The sequence below is a fragment of the Lepisma saccharinum genome, chromosome 20 (genome assembly GCF_977018435.1).
Source record: "Lepisma saccharinum chromosome 20, izLepSacc3.1, whole genome shotgun sequence".
NCBI classification, from domain to species: Eukaryota; Metazoa; Arthropoda; class Insecta; order Zygentoma; family Lepismatidae; genus Lepisma; species Lepisma saccharinum.
Genome location: NC_139248.1, coordinates 28,684,293 through 28,706,551, shown reverse-complemented (window position 1 = coordinate 28,706,551; position 22,259 = coordinate 28,684,293). Strand labels below are relative to the sequence as shown.

The 22,259-nt window shown below is 36.1% G+C and overlaps 2 protein-coding genes across 3 annotated transcripts in view; one reads left to right on the top strand and one right to left on the bottom strand.

The window, feature by feature from the left end:
- The window catches only part of mRpS25 (mitochondrial ribosomal protein S25), a 34,642-nt gene extending 23,640 nt beyond the window's left edge, over positions 1-11,002 (top strand). Inside the window, exon 4 of the mRNA XM_083141863.1 lies at positions 10,501-11,002. Within this exon, the coding sequence (XP_082997989.1) occupies positions 10,501-10,675 (175 nt within the window). The 3' untranslated portion in view covers positions 10,676-11,002. The remainder of the gene's footprint in view (positions 1-10,500) is intronic.
- Positions 11,003-12,991: 1,989 nt separating this feature from the next.
- Positions 12,992-22,259, bottom strand: part of ome (dipeptidyl peptidase 4 omega) — a 391,261-nt gene continuing 381,993 nt past the window's right edge. For both annotated transcript variants that reach the window (XM_083142288.1, XM_083142289.1), the window contains exon 16: positions 12,992-13,684. In XM_083142288.1, coding sequence (XP_082998414.1) covers positions 13,589-13,684 — 96 coding nt within the window. In that variant the 3' untranslated portion in view covers positions 12,992-13,588. The remainder of the gene's footprint in view (positions 13,685-22,259) is intronic.

Sequence of the window (22,259 nt, the reverse complement as noted above, 5' to 3'; positions counted from 1 at the left end):
ACATTGTTTTCAGTACATTTCAAGCATTATTTTATGTTCTGTGCATTTTTACACCATCTCTAATGAAAATTGCTGAAATTTAAGTCCAAAATTAATATTCAGTTTTGAACAAAAGTCGAAGTTTAGGAATTTTTTTTAGTAGGGAAGTAACATAATATAAGAGCTATATATATTTTTTTTTAGATAAAACATATGCATCCAAAGTTTTGGCAGAAAATATTTGAGCTCTGCTACTGGTTCCTTCTTCTAGTTACAGCTCTCTGAAAATACTCGATTTTCATTTATTTTTTTTTAAATTTCAGCCCCTGTATCTCTGGTGGAGAAACTAAAAGAAATTATATTTGCAGCATAAAGTGTACTCTGAGAAGTACCTGTAAAAAAATCGAGATTGATATTAATTGGGTAACAAAATTACAACAGGGGGAAAATTCATCAAACTCCTTCAAATTTATGTTATTAGTAACATAGAAATATTTACTTTTTAATAAACTAGCATATAATTATAATTATTGTATTTATTAATTACGTAATGTGAATGGCATAGTAAGTCTGTTAGTAGCTATTATAAATGAAAAGATGTGTAAGGCAGAGGTTTGTCTGAGGAGACCATTAGTGGAAAGCTGCAACTACTACAGTAGCCAATCTTGATCCCTTGATTGATCTGAATTGTTCTAAGTGCAGTGAATTTCCGAATTAATGTGTTTGGCAGGACTAAAGTTGGAATCATAGAACTTAAGACCTTCTGTAAACAGAAGCACGTGTACCTTAACATTGTTGCCAACTTATGAAAATAAAATGCTCCACATGGTCACAAGACTTTCGGACTCACCACCGAAGTTCCCTGGTTTGAATTCTGGCATGGGTGTTATTTGTGAGTGTCCCTTAATCAATTTCATCTGACGATCACTCATCCTCATCGTCGGGATTAGCCAGAATTGGAAGAAAAGCGACGCTTAATAACAAAAATCAAATACAAAATACAAATGATGACAAATATGCATGCCACAACGTGGTCGATCTACATCTCAATGCCACCTGTTCACATGGTTTGATTGTAAAGTGTTTCTGAAGCTTTGCAATGGAAAACATTATTAATATTGAGTTATTTAACGTTGCTTTTTTACCTTGTGGTTAATTGCGATGTGGAAGATGAGATTGAAAGTTCAGGTACACACGACATGACAGGTTCTGAATAAGTTATGGATCTACAGAAATGGGTTAAGAATGGATTTCTTAAACCATACTATGTTGTTGTCCAGTTTTCGACTTTTCCAAATTGCAGGTATTATACAATAAAATAAGTTGACAAATTGCTTTGCAGAATGTACAATGAGTGTAATTAGAGCCATTAAAACCGACTACGCTCATGTATGGCTGGTAAGTGGTTAATGTCTACTACCTTAATTCCATCCTGTGAGTCCAATATTTTAAAAGTGCAGCCAATTGAGCAAATTATCAATAAGCTTGCTGCAACAACGTCAGAAATTATTACTATTTGTGTAAAATGTTATTTCAATCAATGTCAAATAATATACAATATACATACATGCAATTGTCTACATTGTAAACAATACCTAAAGTAAACACATATTGCTTAAATATGTCTGTGTTACACTGTTCCGCAAATTTTGTCTGAAGAAAATTATTTGAGCAAATAATTTGGCATAAAAGGTGATATGTTCTACCCATTTTGGGGGGTAGTGCATCATAGGCCTTGAGGGGGGGGGGATGGACACCTCTGCTGACCCATATGCATTCTGAACATAAATTCTGGTCTTAGTACAATTTCTATGAACTAAAAGTGGATGAACATCATAGTAATGCTTCTCCCACTTATTCAACATTTCTAACAATATTATATGTACTCATATTAGTAGTAATTTGTGAGTGTTTTAGGGCCATTTGTCAAAAATATTGCTGTATGCCAGTGGAAAATTGGTTCATACACCCTGTACTGAAACCTGTGATATTTTTACTATGAAAAATATTACCTTTCTGATTTTTTAATATTATGTTTGACATGTGTAAGAATTTTCATTGTGGTAAATCCTGAAACAAACTACCCGAAGTGGAGTGTTTTTTTCATCACAATATATTATTTTATTTAATGATTTTTCTACTTTCTGAGTAGGTAAAAGTGGTAATATAGTCTTTTTCTGTTAGGACTGTCCTTCTCCTCCCCAACAATACCTAAATCATCAAAATACCCCACATAGTTTCCGAGATATGACATGTTTTTGTGTCACATGGTGCATTCGTGTCCACTCAATTTCTAAAAATCTTGAAATTTTCAAAAAATTCGTAACTTTCAAAATATTTGTTGGACAAGTTTAATATTACAAATTTTCGTCCCTACCGATACAAAGAGGCGTATCTCAGTTTTCTTGATTTTTCAGGAGAGCATTGTAAAGTTTGTGATCATGCATTATGATTGATTGTACTTTTGTTTTCAGGGGTATTGAAATGTGTCAAAGCATACAGTAGCTAAAGGGCCGTGCTTTTTGATGAGTGTGTTTGCATTATTGCAAATCAGTAATAATGGCTTTGTTGGCTGTTGGAAACTTTTTTTGAGATACACCCCTTTGTCTCGGTAGGGACGAATTGTAAGACAGTAATTGTACTGTATTCTTACAAAATAGAGAACATAAAACATTTTCTTTAAAAAGTGCATTAAACTTTTCAAAACTCTCAACAGTTTTATTTATTATATTAAAAATAAAAAAATATATACAAAAGAAAGAAGGAAACAATAAAATACAAGAACTAATTTTGAAATATGATGGAACAAACCCAACAGACCTAAATATTCAAGCACGGTCATTTCTATTATCTTAAATATAAGTTTCAGTTTTAGTGTAATAATTAAAAGTTTAAAATATTGATAATTATACCGCGTTTGTTAGAAGCTGTCCCGTTTCCCACGTTAGCGATCGCTCGACAGTTTCGGTGCCAATAAGAAACAAGGAAAAAGTCGTCTGCTAGGCAGCGAAGAGCGAATGGAAACCAGAAGAGAGGTGCTTACGTAGACACTGTTGAGACGTTGCGTATTTTAATTGGCTGCCTGGCTTTGACTTTCCCCAGCACGGAGAAAGTTAGCGCGGGAACCGGGACAGGTTGTAACAAACGCGGTATACAGTGGAACCGCGATTTTACATTTTTCCGCATTATACATTCAATATTGGACCTCTTCTTTTCTCCATTTACGTAATTTACTTGCATAAAAGTCTCTCACATGCTCAGTATCACCAATATGCTGATGACACTCAGATTTACATACACACAGGGGTAAGAGAATACACAAGTATGATATATCAGCTACAAAAAGACCTTGACGCCATGAGTAACTGGGCACCATATCTAATAAACTACAAAAACTACAGAATGCATGCATGAGATTCATTTAGAAGCTCAAGAAAAGGGACCACATTTCAAAATACTTACACCGTTTGAATTGGCTTAACACAAATAATTTCGCTAAATATCAGTTACTAACTTTAAGACATAAAGTACTAAGCAGCAAACAACCTGGATATCTTTTTGAGAAACTGAATATAAATTCGAACAGGCATCAACATGTAACACGACGGAAAAATTTATTGTCAGTACCAGTTCATAATACAACCACCTACGGAAGATCGTACACCATATCTGCCACCAAAGAATGGAATTCCCTTCCAACCTCTCCGACATCCATCCAGTGTCATAAGCATTTTAAAAAAAACAACTAAAAAATCATCTACTAGCAAGGCAGCTAAGCACATAATCACAAGCAACTTTTCTGTTATAAATATATATATCCATTGTAATAATTGGCAACTCTGTTCATATAACTTGTTATATTTATTTTAAATTTCATAATTTTTGTTTTGTCTTTTCAATTTTTTATTATTACTATTATTATCAGTGCTCGAAAAATTTTCTTCAAAGCTAGGTGCCAGCTCTGAAAATCTGGCACCAGGAAACTACCTACTAGCAATTGTGCATACTACAGAGTGTTTCAAAAGTCGCACAACCCAAACTTTTAAAATGTATATCATGAAAACCGTAAGAGGTATTTACACCAGGTTTTCTGCACTAAACTAATCATGTACACTATCACTGGGTTAATAAATTTATGTTAGCATGTATCCAAATAAAAGCAATTACATTATTTTAAAAAATATTGTTAATTTGCTGAAAACATCAGAATTGATTTTCAACAATATATACCAACGTAGAAATTTTCAGCGAAAAATGCAGGTTCGACCAGGACTCAAACATGGGGGTCTGATATACCGTGCCATTGCTCTAACCACTGAGCTACTGAGCCGGCCTGGCCTAGCCTGATTTTTCGCTGTCGCTGTTTTACCTGCGTGGAATCTTCTATGCCAGTGCTCCCGCAACGGGATCTGTTGCCTTGAAACTTTGAAATACAGTAGACTTCGACGTTGCCTGGTTCCTCCCAGCATAGAAATGTTAATTATTGAAGATCAGGCACACACAGGAAATGTACTGCGTAGAAATTTTCAGTGATAATATCAACTCTTAACAATTTGAGGGATCATTTGTTGGTGTTTGACTAGTCGTAAAACAGTTGCTTTGCGAGGTACAGCAGAAGCAGGGGATTTTTCTTGGAAAACCTCTTGCGGATGAGTGTAAGAATGAGTAGTAAAATACTCTTCAGCAATGCACACGCACTGCTCCAAAGAATACGCCATGCTGAATCAATTGAAGAAACAGGCATAGTAGCGTCGAAAGTGAGCGAAGAGAATTCAGTGTAACCAGAGGCAGACTAGGATTCTCTCAAGAGTCCAATTTCGGCACAAAATCTTTGTTTATGATTTTTCACGTAAATGTATAGCCAATACTTAGGAACATGTGGCATGCGTCTGTTGACAGTATTTCGACCTGCTAGCATTGCCATATATGTCCCAAAAATGGCACTTTTTCACTCAACCCATAAAATCGCCAATAAAAAATCCATCAAATGTTGCACGTGAGCAATATTGGTCGCAAATGACAAATTGACATGGCATCAGTAGACGTCGGATTTTAGGTTTTTAACCTATTTTATCCTTTGCAGGTAAATAAAAAATAACAAGTTATGTCAGCATTTCATTAAAAAACAAAACAACTGACTAAGTTTTATAGTGCCTAAAATAACCTATTTTGCTTGTTAGAACCTATTTTAAGTTTATGTGCCTAAATTAAACCTTTTTTTAGGTTTTACAGGATTTGTATATCTGACAGAGGTATTTACTAGGTTTGGTGGCGATATAATTCAATGACTGGCGTGTTTGAAACATGTTTTCTGTCGATTTCCCTCCCTCCAAGTATAAAAAGCGTTAAACAAAACAAAAAATGTCGTGACGTCACTGTTACCTGCTGACAGTGGCGGCGAAAGGGGACAGTTCCCCCGACTTTTTACCCCTGCACTATAGACTTTTAATGCTAAGCCTTGCCTACTAAGATAAAGTAAAGTAATTTGTATGATTCCAATGTACCAAAAAATATACCTAATCAACTTCAAGATATATTATTTTATAATAATCTACCATCTGTCAGATAGATTGTTCTGCAAAAGACACTAACAAAGTTAACGGTAGAGATAATTTTGTCTTATTTTCCATTTTATTCCTAAAAAAAAAAATAAAAAAATAAAAGCTAAACTGAGAGAAACTTGCCTCAGAGCATTTATAAACCTGTATAAATTTAATGGGATTTGTATTAATAAAAGTTGCAATTTTTCACGTCTACGGAGAAACAATTGTAATAAAGAAAATATCCAGTTGTACCTTTTTTTCATGTTTTGCTAAAATTCATGAATAATTCATGCCAGTAATTCACGCATAATTTCCGGAGTCAATAATTCACGTGTAATTCCTGGAATTCGAGGAATTCCAAGTGAGTAGGCACCCTGATATTGTGCAGCAAATTATACATACGTAATTCATTTTTCATATCTACAAGTAACTTTTTCTAACAGCACAAGTGCAGTATTATAATCGTAATTTGTAATTTGCCTCCTGTACTGCGCGTCAAGCAAATTAGAAAAAGTAATTGCAAATATTGAGGAAAATATGCCCGAAGTTCTTGAGTGTTATCAATCTAACATGTTGAAAGTGAACGAGTCTAAGACGCAAGTATTAATACTATCCAGTGAAAATAATAACAATACGCTAATTGACAACATTAAAATAGGAAATTTCAATATAAAACCATGTGAATCTCTAAAATATCTCGGTATGCACCTAGATAAAAGTTTATCCTTTTCACAACATGTAAAAAGAATGTGTCCACGCGCAGCACCTAAAATCAAGCAGTTTCAATTTGTCTGCAAATATGTACACCTTGCCCACAAATTAGCGTTCTACAAAGCATTTATTAGGCCGTTACTTGAATACTGTTCCTCTGTACTTTATGGGATTAATAGAAATAACACCACGAAACTAGAGAAAATGCAAATTTGGGCTATTCGTAGCATAAGAAATACAGCGCACACGACCTCACGTGCAAGCAGAGAAGAACTCCAATTACCCACGCTGGAATCCAGACGAAAATATGCATTTCTACTAAAAATTCACCAGGCAATTAACAAGCACCACCAGTTATTAAAGGACAAAGTAATGATATCTAGTAATAGAAATTATCCCAATCTGCGATCCAACAACACCAACAGTATCCGAGTACCAAAATGTAACAAGGCAAGATACGGATCAAAATCCCTGTCATCACTGGCAAGTAAAGCGTGGAATCAACTGCCTGTAAATTGCAGAAAGGAGAGAAATTTGGCCACATTTAAACAACAGATTAGGACATTAATTTATGAATACTGACACTGTGCCTATTCTACCTCATTTCTTCCTTCATAAAACGTAGCTGCAAAAAATGTTTATTTTAGTCTATTTCTTATATTTTTCAATTATATAAATTTATAATATTCCATTGTATGTATACTTATAAACAAATAGCATAACTGTATATTAATTCATGTAGGGCAAAAAGCTGTTTTTGTTGTTCGGAATCAATGTAAAAAAATGTAAGCTTAATTGTAACCCTACTTTAATAATAATAAATAATAATTTTGAAAATGATATAAAGAAATGAAAATTTGTTTAGAAAATTAATATTTGGTTATTACGGTTCTTGTGAAATTTTGTTTTTAACAATTGTATTTAATCAGTATTTTTCAGGAATTTTGTACCAAATTAAGTCTTTTTGCAACGTATTTCAGGATTTTTCGAGCCTAATTTAAGGTTTTTGGAACCTATTTTAGGATTTTTAGAACCTATTTTAGGAACCTAAAAGCACATTTTTTTAGAACCTAAAAATCCGAGGTCTATAGTGGAACCACGAGCAAAACAACCTGCACAGACCCGTGACTCCTGTGCACCGTACCCCCACGAGTAGGGGGGGGAGAGTGGACTATGCTTCCTTATGGCCCGAGGTGGAGGGAAGAAGGGAAAGCTGCGCGGGGACTTTTCTTCCCAAAGTTTTTTTTCCTTGTGGTCGATCTATAGCCATCAGACATCTAATTATGACCCTTCAATAATTTCTTACATATTTTTCTTTCAAAAGTGCATTTCTGGAAAAATTTTAACGCTGCCTTCCGCCAGTTATTAATTTATCTAAATTTTCTGTGTGGAGAAAACTGATAATTTTAAGCATTGAAAAATATCTCAATGGATGAGACTTTATAAAGCAGAAAACCCGGTATAAATATCTCTTAACGGTTTTCATGATATACATTTTCAAAATTTGGGTTGTGCAACTTTTGAAAGAAGAAGCTGATCATCACGGTATTCAAGACATCGCTAAATCATTCGAGAAAACAGGAAATGGGGTGTTGGGGGACAAAGAGTAAGAAATTATTACTGACACTCTGGAATGTTCACAACGTTAATTTTTTTAAAAAATCATTTGCTAACTTACGCTGTACTGCAATTTGAACTTAGTATCATCAAAATTTCGTGCATATTACAGCATAAGATCGCAGTCGCCAGGCTGAAATTTTTAGTCGACCTGGTGACTGGGATTTTTCGAGCCCTGATTATTATTATTGCTATTGCTATTTCATTCATTGTTCCAGCTGACTTTATACATGTATATGTAAAGATGAAAGTGACAAACATTAGTTTATACATATAATCCTTTTTTCTTTCTTATTTTTATTCAATTTTGGTATTCAATGTTCATCCATCATACATGTAATCAGGATATGCTCATGTATTCCATTTTATTCCATTTGTACTTTACTTTTACTTTACTTTGTATTAATCACCCAGACAAGGCCGAAACACGCCCGCTATAATAAAGACGATTTTATTATTATTATTATTATTTGTGGTCTCAATAGAGCAAAATGCTATAAAATTTCCCCCGATTTTACATTTTCCTGTATTTTAATCTTTTTCAGCTAAAAAACGTAAAATCGAGGTTCCACTGTATTAGCATGTAAGCATTCCACTATTAATTATATGCATCAATTTACAAAGATTTTTGCTTCAAAATATTCAATAATTACATGTTACACTATCACAAAACTCAGTTATGACACAAATCTGTTGCAAAATACCAGGGAGATTCAAATGAAAACCTTCTTTTGTTTTTTATCTAGTAGATTTCTGTATGCAGGGTTGCACAAGTTTGCTTCATTTCAGCAGACACCTATTGCTGATTTACATATATTTTCAACATTGAGTTAGTGCCTGAAGAAGAATAAGTCTTTGGGGTCCACGTGCAGTCATTATGAGCCTTTCCATCCATCTGCCTGCAAACTGAGGGCATTGTCGAACTTTCTCTTTCATTAGTAAACTTGCTGGTGTGGTAAGCATGCACAGATATATTGAATTTCCATTTGCTGAGAAATTTCTGTAAGTTTTAGGCTGACAGAGGGCAAGAAACCACTTCTCTTTACTGGTGCGAGTGTGTACAGGAGGTGCTTTCTTTAAAATAACAAAAACGACATTATTTTGAAGCTTACTTGATTATTGTTGCAGCCTTGAGGTCGTGTTGTAACAGTTGATACCTCCTGTAAATTTGAGCTGTATGCCTTACATTTTTGATTAGACTTTTAAGGGCTTTTGTGACTCTTGACCATATCTATAAAGCCCCAATCCCATCACTCACTCACTCACATAAATGTTCTCCATGAAGGAAGCCCCAGAGCCAAAAAAAATACCTGATTACGACCCCCCATAAAATTGTCCCAAAAGGCCAAGAAAATTAAGAAATCACTCACTTTACCCTTTTTTAAGGGTGAAAATGCCCTTTTTTTTTCATGTCCTTAGCAACAGTTTCCACGGGCATTTTTTGCAGCACACGTTGTTTCCTTCAATTCTTAATTGTCTAGCTACATTATATTTCTCACACATGAATTAACTCCTGCTTTTGAAAATGTGCCTCAAACAAGGGTGACATCTACATAAAAAGAAGATTCAGTCCAGATACAATTACGTATATATTGGTAAACTCAATGCAAAAATATTTACATCGTAGTTGTTTTAATTGAATGTTTAGAGGTATAATAACGAACAATTATTTTGAGAGTTTGCCATGCTTGTTGTTCACCATGGAAACGGACGTTGCTAGGGAACTTAAAGAAAGTTTATTTTCACCCCGAAAAGTACTGTAAGTATATTATACTAGACATTTCGTATTTCAAAATATAAACGTCAGAATTTATTACAGAGGCAAGATAGGAATTTGAGGGGAATGACGGAAAGCAATTATTTTCCAATTACGTTAAAAAATGTGAAAATGACAAAAGATGTAAATATTGCATTTCCAATTTAGTGTCGCTATTGAATTCATTTATGCAAACTATCCAACTAATTATCATGAAACGGTTATTACTTACTCAGTTTATTATTAAGAAATTAGACAATACTATTTTGAGTATTTGTACCTTATTAGAGCCCATACACACACAAAGTTACGTTCTAACCTTTTCAAATTAGGGAACTTGTACACTTGTTCCCCTTCATCCAAAACAACATGCAGACATTTTACCCCATCTATAATATGATTATGCCCACAACTTGGCCGAAGGTCACGTCGAAAGTACGCAAATAATAAAAATAAACTTCAAGTTTTGCATAACTTCCAGGATAATTAGAGAGAGAAAAGAGGGAGAGAAAGGTATTGGTCTTTCTTTCTTTTGGTTTTTCATCTGTCTTTTTATTTCTTTCTCTTTGTCTCTCAGGAAAGAGAGAGGAAGAAAAGGAGAGAGAGAAAGAAAGAGAGAGACAGACAGACTCGACGAAAGTGTCGTGGGTGATTTTTGTGGAACCCATGAAAGGCTAAAATGCTGGAATAGTATTATTGGTCAACAAAATCCTACCCCTAATAATGACTCCTATTAGGTAACAGGTGCAGGCAAAATTGTTGCAACTAAACAAAATATACAAAGAATCACACACTGTTTGCACCATATCTGAATATTAACAGTACAGGATAATATAATGGTGCGAACAGAAGAATTTATAAATATATGTATATATATATATATTTTCTTTACAGTGAATCTTTGACGGCAGAGGCAGTTGCTAGGGAGAAGAAAGATAACCCAGCGAACTTCGGATATGGCTGTGACCGATTCTGTATGTGTGAAATCCCTGGACAGGTTCCTTGCCCGTCACTTGTTAAGTTACCAGATAACATGCGAGGGAAATTTAGATTCAAAAAGGCAGATTAGAAGGGTCATCGTTGAAGTGTGTGTGGCAGTGCTTCATATCATGTGTGTATGCTAACGTATCAGAACTTTTGACTGATATGAGTGGCTCTGTCTTTGGCAAGTACAGTTTGTTGTTTATGTGAAGAGGTATAGGTGCTGTTCTCTGCATTTCTATCCTGCAGTATACTTAAAAGCCAAAGAAATACAACATTGTCGAATGCTAGGTGAAAATATGAACTTTTGAAATTGTGTAGCATGCCATCTTCTTGTTAGAATCATGTGTAGTTATATTGTATGAGAGCTAGCAAATGAGTAAATTAAAATGTTAACATGAGATGTAATTTTTTGTATTTTTTCAATACAGAAGATTTAGGTACATATTTCAGCGAAAAATGTATGCTTGACCAGGCCTAGAGCCCAGGCTTCTGGCATACAATGTGGCCAATTCAATTCCTTTAAGAAGGTCATCAGAGATCACAGACGGGCCTGCTGCACCTGTGCTCATCATAAATATCTGTCCTGTCTCCCATGAAGGCAAGTTTTTGATCATTCATAATGTTCCCATAAACTACCACAATTTGACGAATGTCCGTTAGCCTGTAGAAAACGCATCACAGCTCACACGTCGCAGGATTCTTTATGACCGCATCAATTTCTAACAGTTGAGACTCAGACAAGACTCAGCGCAGCACTGCGAATGAATGCTACTGGAAAGACTAAAGATCACAGTTACTGTCCATCTTGTCAACTCGTGCCTTACATATTTTCCCTAAGATATGTATCAGTCGTATCTTCCCGACATGCCTTATATATGTTTAACTCGTTTTTTTGTTTTTTTTAATTATATCAAGGAAAAAATACAAAATATCGTATGCTAAATCATGAAGCCTCCTTGCAACATGAAAGAATCCTGGCTGCACTATGGTATTGAAGTAAAGATAATATTTACCATTTCCTCTTCCAGTTATTTATAAATCCTGATATAGTTTCCAGAAACTGCTTCCTTGATATGGGAGAGAGAGTCAGATGAAAACTTAATTTGTTTTCTTTTTTATTTAGTATATTTCTGCTCACGTTCGTTACATTTTAGCATAGACCCATTGCTAATATACATAAATTTTCAAGTCTGAGTTAGTGCCACTTCAAGAAGAGTAATATTTGTGATGCACGTGAAGATATTTCCACTCGTAAACTTGCTGGTGTGGTGAGCATGCATAAAGATCATGAATTTTCATATTCCCGAGAGTTTCTGTAAGTTTTAGGCTTCCAGAGGTAAGAAACTACAGAAAACTGCCAATGGGTTATTCAAATAGAAATTGACACTTTGAAATGATTGCATCTTGTATTGTTTTTGAGATGTGATAATATGTACTGGAAGAGTAACGCAAATATTTTTATTCAGCGACAGCCTGCAACCGCAGTACCTGCCAGTAATGCCATGTGACCACTTTTTCCAAAATGGCTGCTACCCCTGATGGAGAAGGCCTTTTGTGTAATGGAGTTTTGCAAGTCTGAGTCTGCTACTGCAGGATGTCACATAAAAAGGCTGGAATGAGATGCTTGCTGGATCTCTTCCACTCATTCCCCCGATGTTGATGGCCTCCCACTGCTTCTTTTGCCTTTTCAAATTTCCTTTACCAATCATAGATGGATTGCCTGCTAGGTGGAGCATTTTTAAGTTCAGTCCTGAATTTTGCGATGCAAGAGCAGACAAAAACTCCTCTGTCAGGGGTAGCAGCCATTTTGGGAAAAGTGGTCACAGACAGGTGCTATGGTTGCAGGCAGTTAATGAAATAAAAAATTTTGAGTTACTCTTTCCATACATACATAACATATTAGCACATCTCAATAACAATACGCGATACAATCATTTCAAAGTGTCAATTTCAATTTAGTAACCCTGTAGAAGTATACTTTTTGACTTCATGTTAGAAGTCAGAATGGTGTTCGAAAGCTATGTTGCCACATTAATGTTTTCTGGACTCAGTAAATTTCAGGGTAATCAGAAAACATAATAAATTGCTACTTCTAATACACAAAGTTGAGGAGATTATGTCCAATCACAGTGAAATGAGTTTGAAAACAATCTAGTTATTGATTTAGCTACAGTTAGTTCCAATAAACCACAATTTCATGGATGACATACTGCCAGTGGTGTGCAGTCATGAAAAAAACTTCCTCCCCATAAAGCCTTAATACCAGTAGACTTTTGGGGGAAGTATTTGTTTCCATGACTGTACAATAGGTATTCAAAATGAGAACATCAGGCATTCTTAGGTTTAACTATTTATGGGAATGAGGTTAAGAACAAACTGGAGATAAAGTTAAAACACTTGATACGAACAGCGATAAAATATTAATGTACAAACTATTAATACATACATACAAAACTTGGCCTTATTTTCTCTTATCAGAAATGACAACTTCATTCTATATGCCCAGAAATATGAAGATTTCATAAAAATCCATTAACATTTTGATATGAACAACATGATTACTTTTTACAACAGATTAATGCACACATTATCTTTAACAATTGGTCTATTTTATCTAGACAATATTTTAGAGCATAGAGATCTCTTGTAATTATTATTTAAACAATCAAAAATTAACCATTATATACAAAAATTATTTTAAAAATTATTCACATTCTATATCACAGAATACATTAACATAAATATTCACACTTCCACGCACACACACTCATTTAACTACGTATGTTGATTGTTTATCTTTAAGAGCCCTTGCTTGCCTTTCTTGGAACAGTTTGGCACAAGAAAATAACATCACTTTGCACATGCCACTTACAACTGCACACCCTAAGTAGTCATGCCTGTTCTATGACACATCCATGCTGGCAAGATAGTGAAAATCCAAAACAACACTTAAGGAGCTGAACGTTATTTCTCATGTATTCACTAATTAACCTTTTCTTCATAACCAATTATAGCATTCTCCAAGGAATTCTTCTAAGGAGTGATACAGGTGTGGTCTTACACCAGCCAGGCCATGTTCTTCATCAGGATAACTCTGAAAATGATAAAAGAAAAGTTACATTATGCAAGAAAAATTTCTGCACACTGTGACATATCTTTTTAGACTTTACCACTCTTACGGCAGCCAGTCCTAGTTCTGGCAAGGAAGTGGGGAGCGGGGATTATGCCGCAGACCAACCAGGCAACAGCAGTGGTGCCGAGAGACACGACGTGGCAGAAAAAGAGTAGTACGTGAACATAGTTCTACTGGCTGCTGCTTTTCTTATCACACTGGATTGGTCGCTTCCCTGCTCCCCTTGCCAGCTTATAGGGTGCCCGCCGTAAAACTGAGAAAGAGCTATAATATTACAGAAACTATATCTTGGAGAAGGAGAGTTTTTTTTTCATACCAAAGTGATATTCTGCACATGACATGTTTCTTGAATATGGACCTATCAAATGCAGCATTTGTTACACAATTCTAGTGTGATATGTTACATTTATTTCTTAAGGTTTGTTTTTCAAGAGACTATTGTGTGCCAAATATCTTTTTTGTGTGAAAATCTCATAAAATAAACACTACCTACACAATGTAAATTGTAACCTGATATACACACACTGTTCCCTATTCTCTCACTATTAGTCTGATGATATCCAGGGGGTGTTTGTGAAGTACTTCCAGTTTTTGGTGCATCCTATTTGTGCTTCAATTAATAATAATAATGTATTTTGTAGAAGTTACGATCGCAAACTTCATTGCAACGATGAAGGAAAAAGAACAGTGAAGCATCCAATTTTTACCCAGGATTCAAAATTAGGACCCCTTGCTTATACCATAAGTATTTAAAAAAAAAAAAATGCTGATAATCACATTGTCATGGAGGTTGGGATATATGTTTCATACATAAACATTAGTTCCACTATCAATTAGAGAAACATTCTGTGGTGTACAGTCATGTTTGGTTACTGCGTGCTAGAATTTACATCTGAACGGTTAAAAAGGAAATTACTAGCAACACCAAATGAATGATTTAACAAACTGTGGGGCATTAGTGTAAAACAATTGAAACTGAGGTCACCCGTATCCATTAATATGTTTTTTTTGTGCTATTTAGTTTAGATTATTATATGATGAGTATCAGTGAGGTGTTTTGTTTTGTGCCTTTCCCCACACACCTCAATGAATGATCATTCAGGCAGTGACTTTGTGGCACATTTCAGCTATTGGAAGGTTGTCTTGTTCACAGATGAGTCAACTGCCTGACGTGTTGTGATACAAGCCTAGTGAATGTTTCTTGCAATGGTGTTGGGTGGTATTCATGTTGACAACTGAATGCACCTCATTGTGCCAGTCCACCATGCAATGTCTTTGCCACATTGGAGGAGCATGTGGTGTCTGCTGCATTCAGTGTAGGACCATAATACCAACAATGAGAAGCCAGATCAGCATCAGGGACATTCTGCGTAAGCATCAAATTGAACTTTTCCGGATGCAACTTAGAATATCAAGTTTTCCCCAGGAGATTGGGGGATTTGCTCTTATTCAAAAAAATCATTGTAAATATGTTGTGGTGTTATTATTTAACATTTTTAAAAAAATCTACAACACTTCCTCTTTCCACAGATATATAATATGCTACATATTACATAAATTTTCTCACGTTCATGAATTCTTTTCTCTAACGATTTTTTGAAAGTACTGGGTCGGTGCATAAGTTCGTAGCATTTTGTTATGGGTTGGCAGGTTGTCTGTTATTCCATTGCTATTGCTTAGTTTGTAGTTTTGTGTTCGTGAAAACACAGTGTATTCTAATTCTGAGCATATTTTGTCTATTTTGCAAACGAAACAAGGTGGAGTGTCAAGCGGAAAAAGTTAAACATTTCCGGTACATTCTGTTAGAGTTGAACCGAGGATCAAGTGCAGCAGTAGGAAGTCTTTCCTAATGAAGCTGCTCTTGAAACTTGGCTGATTCCTTCAACTCAAAAACAATGTGTGCTGTGTATGGGCCTAATGCCATATACTGAAAAAACAGTAGTTCCACAGGCGAGGCATCGAACTCCTCCCCAAAGTTGGCAGATGGTTATTGACAATGGAGGTGACTACATTACTGACTGAGTGAGTGTTGTTGTGGCTGGCTGTGTATTTGTGTTAATTAATTACATATTATATTCCTGTTAACGCATGTTATAAAACGCTACGAACTTATGCAGCGAACAAAAAAAAATAAAAAAATATAGCATTGCAAAAAAAAAAAGGTAAAGTGTTCCCCTGTGCTTAGCACCACGCCATGAAGGCGTATAGGGGGTGTGGGGGTAACGCCCCACACTTTCTTGATCCGGTCGTGAGTGGGGGTGATATGATCAGCATCACGCCCCTGACCACCTTTACCCCCCAGGGTTTCCCCCAGGTACCCATGTTATCCGACGCTGGGTGGGTGCCGGGGCCGCTTTCACCGTTAGAAAAGTTCCCGGATTTGAACCGGCCGGGGATCGAACCCGGGACCTTTAGCATGGTAGTCAGACGCGTTACCGACTGAGCCACCGCTGCATAAACAGTTACTGAAAACATATTTGGAAGGTAATATAAAGTTAATTAATTGAAAATAACGTAAATAAAACTTTCTATTAGGTTGAAAATCATCACTAACTGCGAAATCTATAGCAGAATCACCATAAGTAGGGTTAGGATTTTCATGACTTAGCATATTTTTTTTGGTAAGGGTGATTTGTTCCCCAAACATATAGAAATTCATATTATGAAGAAACTAATTAAGTTAAGGGCATATTTTGGCATATTTGGCCATTTTTGCATGATATACAAGGGTCGTTCAAGGTTGACCGGGATTTTCGTACGTAAAAAATCGATGAATAGCCGGACCATGATGAAACGTGCGGGTGACATAATGTATTCCTTCGTGAGTAACTAGCGCCCGGCATGACGTATTTCGTGCATGCGCAGCAGTTGCAGCGAACATGGCGGCAAGCAGTGTGTCTGTGGAGCAGCGGTGTGTAATCAAATTTCTCGTGAAGGAGAAAGTGAAACCAGCTGAGATTTTCAGACGATTGCAAGCACAGTATGGTGAACAAACGATGTCGCGGACAAGAGTGTACGAATGGTGTGAGCAGTTTCGCGAAGGACGGGAGTTGGTGACAAATGAAGCGCATGGACACATTCGCCCGACTGCAGTCACACCAGTGAATATCGCACGTGTTGAGCAAATGATTCTTGAGAACCGGCGAGTAACAGTGCGGGATATTGCTGCCGAGGTGAATATCAGTGTCAGGAGTGTTGAGACAATCATTCACGACCACTTACGCTTCCGCAAAATCTGTGCAAGGTGGGTTCCCCGCCAGCTGACATTCGATCAGAAGTGGACACGCAGGACAGTCTGTGAACAGCTTCTGAATCGGTTTCGAGCAGAAGGTGATGGATTGTTGCAATCCATCATCATGTGTGATGAAACATGGTTGCACAATTCAACCCCAGAGACCAAAAGACGCAGCATGGAGTGGCGGCATAAAGGTTCCCCGCCCCCCAAGAAAAGCAAAACGCAGCCATCCGCTGGAAAGATCATGGCAAGTGTCTTCTGGGACATGAAGGGCGTTATCCATGTGGATTTTTTAGACAAAGGGAGCACGATTAATGCCCAGTATTACTCCACATTGTTGAGTGGTGCTGTACGAAAGTCCATTTGCAAGAAAAGACCTGGGATGTTGTCTGGAAATGTGATTCTTCTCTATGACAATGCCCACCCTCACACGGCCAATGTGACAACAACAACTCTGGCCGACATGCGCTGGGAAGTTCTGCCCCATCCCCCCTACAGTCCAGATTTAGCCCCCAGTGATTATCATTTGTTTGCACCCCTTAAAGACCATCTGGAAGGGAAGAAATTCACGACAGACGAAGCACTGCGGACCGATGTCCTCCAGAGGCTACGACAACAACCAAGTTTTTTCTACGCCAAAGGAATTCGGGAGCTGCCAGAACGATGGCAACGGTGCCTTGGCGCGCACGGAGAATACTTTGTAAAACTGACATAGTTTGGTGTTTCTTCTGCTACCTATTTCCTCTGCAGAAATAAAAGTCCCGGTCAACCTTGAACGACCCTTGTAGCATATTTTGATGGATTTTCAGTCATATTCAGCATATTTTTGAATTTCCTAGAAATATACAGTCATTTTTGAAGTGGATTTGTTCTTACTCCCATGTTTAGTAGAGTTTTTTTTTTTTTTTTTGGACTGTAGCAAAATGTTTTTCATTTTTATTTGAAAATTTAGAGGAAGTATTCATTGTGGATTGCAACTCAGGGCCCATAAAGTGAACTAAAAATAGTACGAATTTGAAAATATCTCGGCATTTAGATATTGATGTTTGAACAGTCCAGTTATAAGGGCATGTTTTTCAAATTATAGTGCATATTTTTTTACAATTTTAGGTCATAAGAGCATATTTTATTTTGCATATTTTTGTGATTTTTAGGTCATAAAAATCCTAGCCCTAACCATAAGAAATATCCACAATATGGATATAAATTATTAAATGCTATTCTCAAGTGCAACTTAATTGAACACAAGCAACGGAGAAATGGGACATGTAGCATTTGGAATTTGAAACAGATTGTTACAACACACGTGCACAAGAGACGCGGTGAGATTATAGCCCATCATTCATTCACAAATAAATTTTATGGTGAACAATGGGCTATGTCCAGTGCTCGCTCGGAAAGGGTTTAGTCACAGAATGCTGTGGCAATTGTCCTACTGACAGATGGGTTCTCAGTTATTCAGACAAGAGACTTGTGTGGAGCATGCCACTTTGGTGCCAGGTGTCATTGATGCTCACAGAGAGAATGTTCACTAGTAGAGCCCTCTTGATCAACATGACGACCAACATTTCTCATATTCTTTTCTGTGGTTCTGTTATGTTTGATGCTTTGTAGGAAAAATATCATGATTCTCTTCTATCTGTATTCTGTGGACAAACAATTTTGCAGTTATATTTCTGTCATTTTACATATCTAATTATTGCGTATAATAGATATTTTTCTTCTTCTCAGAATTGAAATAAGTGATTTGATTTTTGTAGTTTAGCATCGCTTTCTGCTACTTTTGGCTTATCACAATAATGAAGATGAGTGATGATATATTATAAAATTGATGAAGGTACACTCGCAAACACCCATGCTGGGATTTGAATCTGAGACCCCTGGTGTTGCAGCCCTCTGTCATAGAGGTTGGCAGAATTGAAATAAGATATCGTAAAACATGTAAAAGTCTAAGCTATACACACGCACACATTTTCTCTTCCTCACACATAAAATGATCAGCGCAAAAACTTAATGGTGTTACCTTCATCCTCTATCTTTCTGTGACTTCCTGATTCAGTGCTCAGTGATAATGTTGGGTTGATGCAATAGTTCCTAGCGTTTGTGTTTGGTATGGCAACACTGCGGTGTTAAGAGTTTATTTATCATTTGACGTTCGTCAATTGGAGTGGCATTGATGTGCTTATGAATGCTCATTGAATTTTGCTGATTTAAAGGAAGACAGTGTTATTTGTAGGCTAAAGAACAACAAGTGCGAAGTGGAAAAAACTAACACTTCTGAAATATCCTTCTGCCTGAGTTTAACAGAGGAACAAAGGCAGCAGAGGTGGGTCGAAACATTTGTCCCGTGTACGGGGAGAATGCCAACAGGGAAAGCAGGGCAAGGAAATGGTTTTGTCATTTCAAAGAGGGCAATTTTGTCTTGAGCAATTTCCCACATTCAGGAAGACCATCAGGATTTAATGAAGACTGTTTAAATGGTTTAATCTATGGTGATCCATGTCAGTTGATCCTAGAATTAGCAAATGTGACAATTAAACCATAGTCCGACATTTCCATTCCATGGGTAAGGTTCAGGATACAGCATGCTTTAAGTGAAAACAACACAAATCAGTGAGTAGGCCAGGAAGGCTGCAGCAAGTGTTGCTGCAACATGATAATGCACTCCCACACTGCTAACATGACAAAAGCTGCTATCAAGGCAGGCCCATGGGTAGAGGGGGGCAGGGGGACAATCCCCCCCCTGAGAGCCTGCTTCCCCCCCTGTGAAAAATACAGAACACATTCCTACCTGGTATTCTCACTAATCTATACAATACTAGGATTGGGGGGGGGGATCCCTTTCAGATTCAGTCTTCCGGAAATGATTTCGTAATTTTCAGTATCTAGAACAGTTGTGACATTTTGAGAAGTCTTGTATTTAGGGTGCCTAATGTGTTTGGATGTTTTTCTTGGATGTGTTGCTATGAAGTTTGAACTACTTAATTTTTTGTTTCCCAAGTCTACCATTTGGTAATAGTGTTTCATGCAGTAGAGAGAGGGAATGGATATTTAATTTTTGTTACTTAGCTTTGCTTTTCTGCCACTTCTAGCTAATCGTGACAATGAGTGATGACGTGAAATTGATGAAGAGGCACTCACAAACAGTGCCGCAACCACAGGGGGCAGGGTGCATTGTACCCCCAATCTTGAACGGAAGTCCATTCTAGGAGGGGAGCAAACATTTAAGTAAAAAACAAGACTAGCAGAATCTAAGAATAGCAGGACAAATGGATACTCAAGATGGAATTAGTTTTTTCTTCCAGACAGTCAAGGGAACTTGCAAAAGGGGGGGGGGGGGGCACAGAGGGTCAATTTCCCCACATTGATTTAAAATTTTCGTAACTTTTCTTGCTCGCTTCGCTCGCAATGTCTGCTGTTCTTATAGTCCAAGTTCAGAAGGGCCAAAATGGTCTAAATGAAATATAAAATGTATTAAAGAAAATGCCATGGCACCCTATGAAATTATTTTCACCCTATTAAGTCAATATGTGTTCAGTTTGCAAAATTTGGATCTAAAAATTTTCTTGCTCGCATTGATCCCAATATGATTGTTTTGTGTAATGCATTCTAAATTACCCGAGAGAGAAGTAAGACCAAATATGTAGCTACTTCAGACTGTTGCTGCTAAAAAGTTTTGTCTCAAAAGCACGAACAATTCTTTTGAGGAAAAGGAGACAAAATTTGTATTAATTTTACTGTTGATTTGTTATGAGGCAGATGAATTGATTATGTAATGTATTCTCATAAATAATATATATATATTAAAGAAACTTTGAATGCATACACAATTTAGCGTTAACATGTTGCATATGTATTTTCTTATTTTACTTCGCTCCATGTTGCATAAATAAAATATATGTTGTACATGAAAGTAATACATGTCATATGTACAAATAGAATTATGTTCGTCATGCATTGTGTGTCTTTCAAAAATACAGTTTGTGTGCTTGTTTTCCAGTATTAGCTAATGTGAAATTGAAATTGTTGGAAAAATATTTTCAAATCATTTGTTCCAACACAAATGCTTTAGCACCGACTTTTAACACCTTCTTGTGTGATTTTTAATAACGTCTTTGATGCTACTATTATTACTACTACCACTATATTACAATTATTATTATTCGTATGTTTGTCCTGGTACTGCCCCCCTCCAGACAGGTTGCGTCCACTGGCATATGCAGGATTTTTTTTCTGAAGGGGCTGGAATTGTATAGGTGGATGCTTTCAGTGGCCAAACCTATAAGGCCCCATGGAAACATAGTGCACCTAAGAATTTGTTGTGTTATTATTATTATTATATTTGTTATTGTAATATATTTTCGTATTAAAATCAATAAATAATATTTTTAAAATAGCGAGTATGGTGCGTATTAATATCATAATACATGGAAGGGAGAATTATTTTCCTGTAGTTTACGGTTATTACAAGCATAAGAAAACAGTTTTTTCTTTGTGACGTTTCAGGAGAACACACGCTCCTTTCATCAGACATTTATTTTCATTTTGACTAAAGATACAGTTATAACAATGGTTAGTAATTTTTAAACAAAAAGAATCTGTTATATAATGGATGTTGTCAATGTTACATTGTTGTAATATAGCAACTTAACTGTGAAAAAAAGCAGTCTATTTAATTTTTTTTTTTTTTTTTTTTTTTTTTTAATTATGAATCCCAAATATCATCAGGTAATTCAAATTCATCATTGTTTTCACAAAGTCTCTTGATGTTTTCTGTTACATTAAATTTTAAAGATGGTGGCTTACTCCATTTGTGAAAAAGAAAACTCCACACTGGATCTATGTTACCATTTTCATTATTTAATTTATTCCAGTGTTCTTCTGCAATGAACGAGGCTTCCCAGACATTCAACTCTGTGTTTCCCGTTAATCTTTTTAAAACCCTTCTCTTTTTAATCAAATGCTTCTCTTCGATGATATGAGTTGACAAACCTGTTCTTGGGTTTAGATTTATAATGTCCAAATCATGTTCGTGCCATCTTATTGCCATTTTCCTTGCTGTTTGTCCCACATAATCTTTTGAACATGAACAACTTATATTATATATTCCTGTGGTTTCCACATCTGGTAGCGAGTTTCTCATTTTGAATTCATTAAATGTACATTCCAAATTTCTTGGTGATAATAATAACCGTAAACTACAGGAAAATAATTCTATCATGCAAGCAATGCGTACATACAAGAAAAACTATGGAAGGGAGAATTTGAGATTTTTTAAACTTATAAGAACCCAATGCTTTT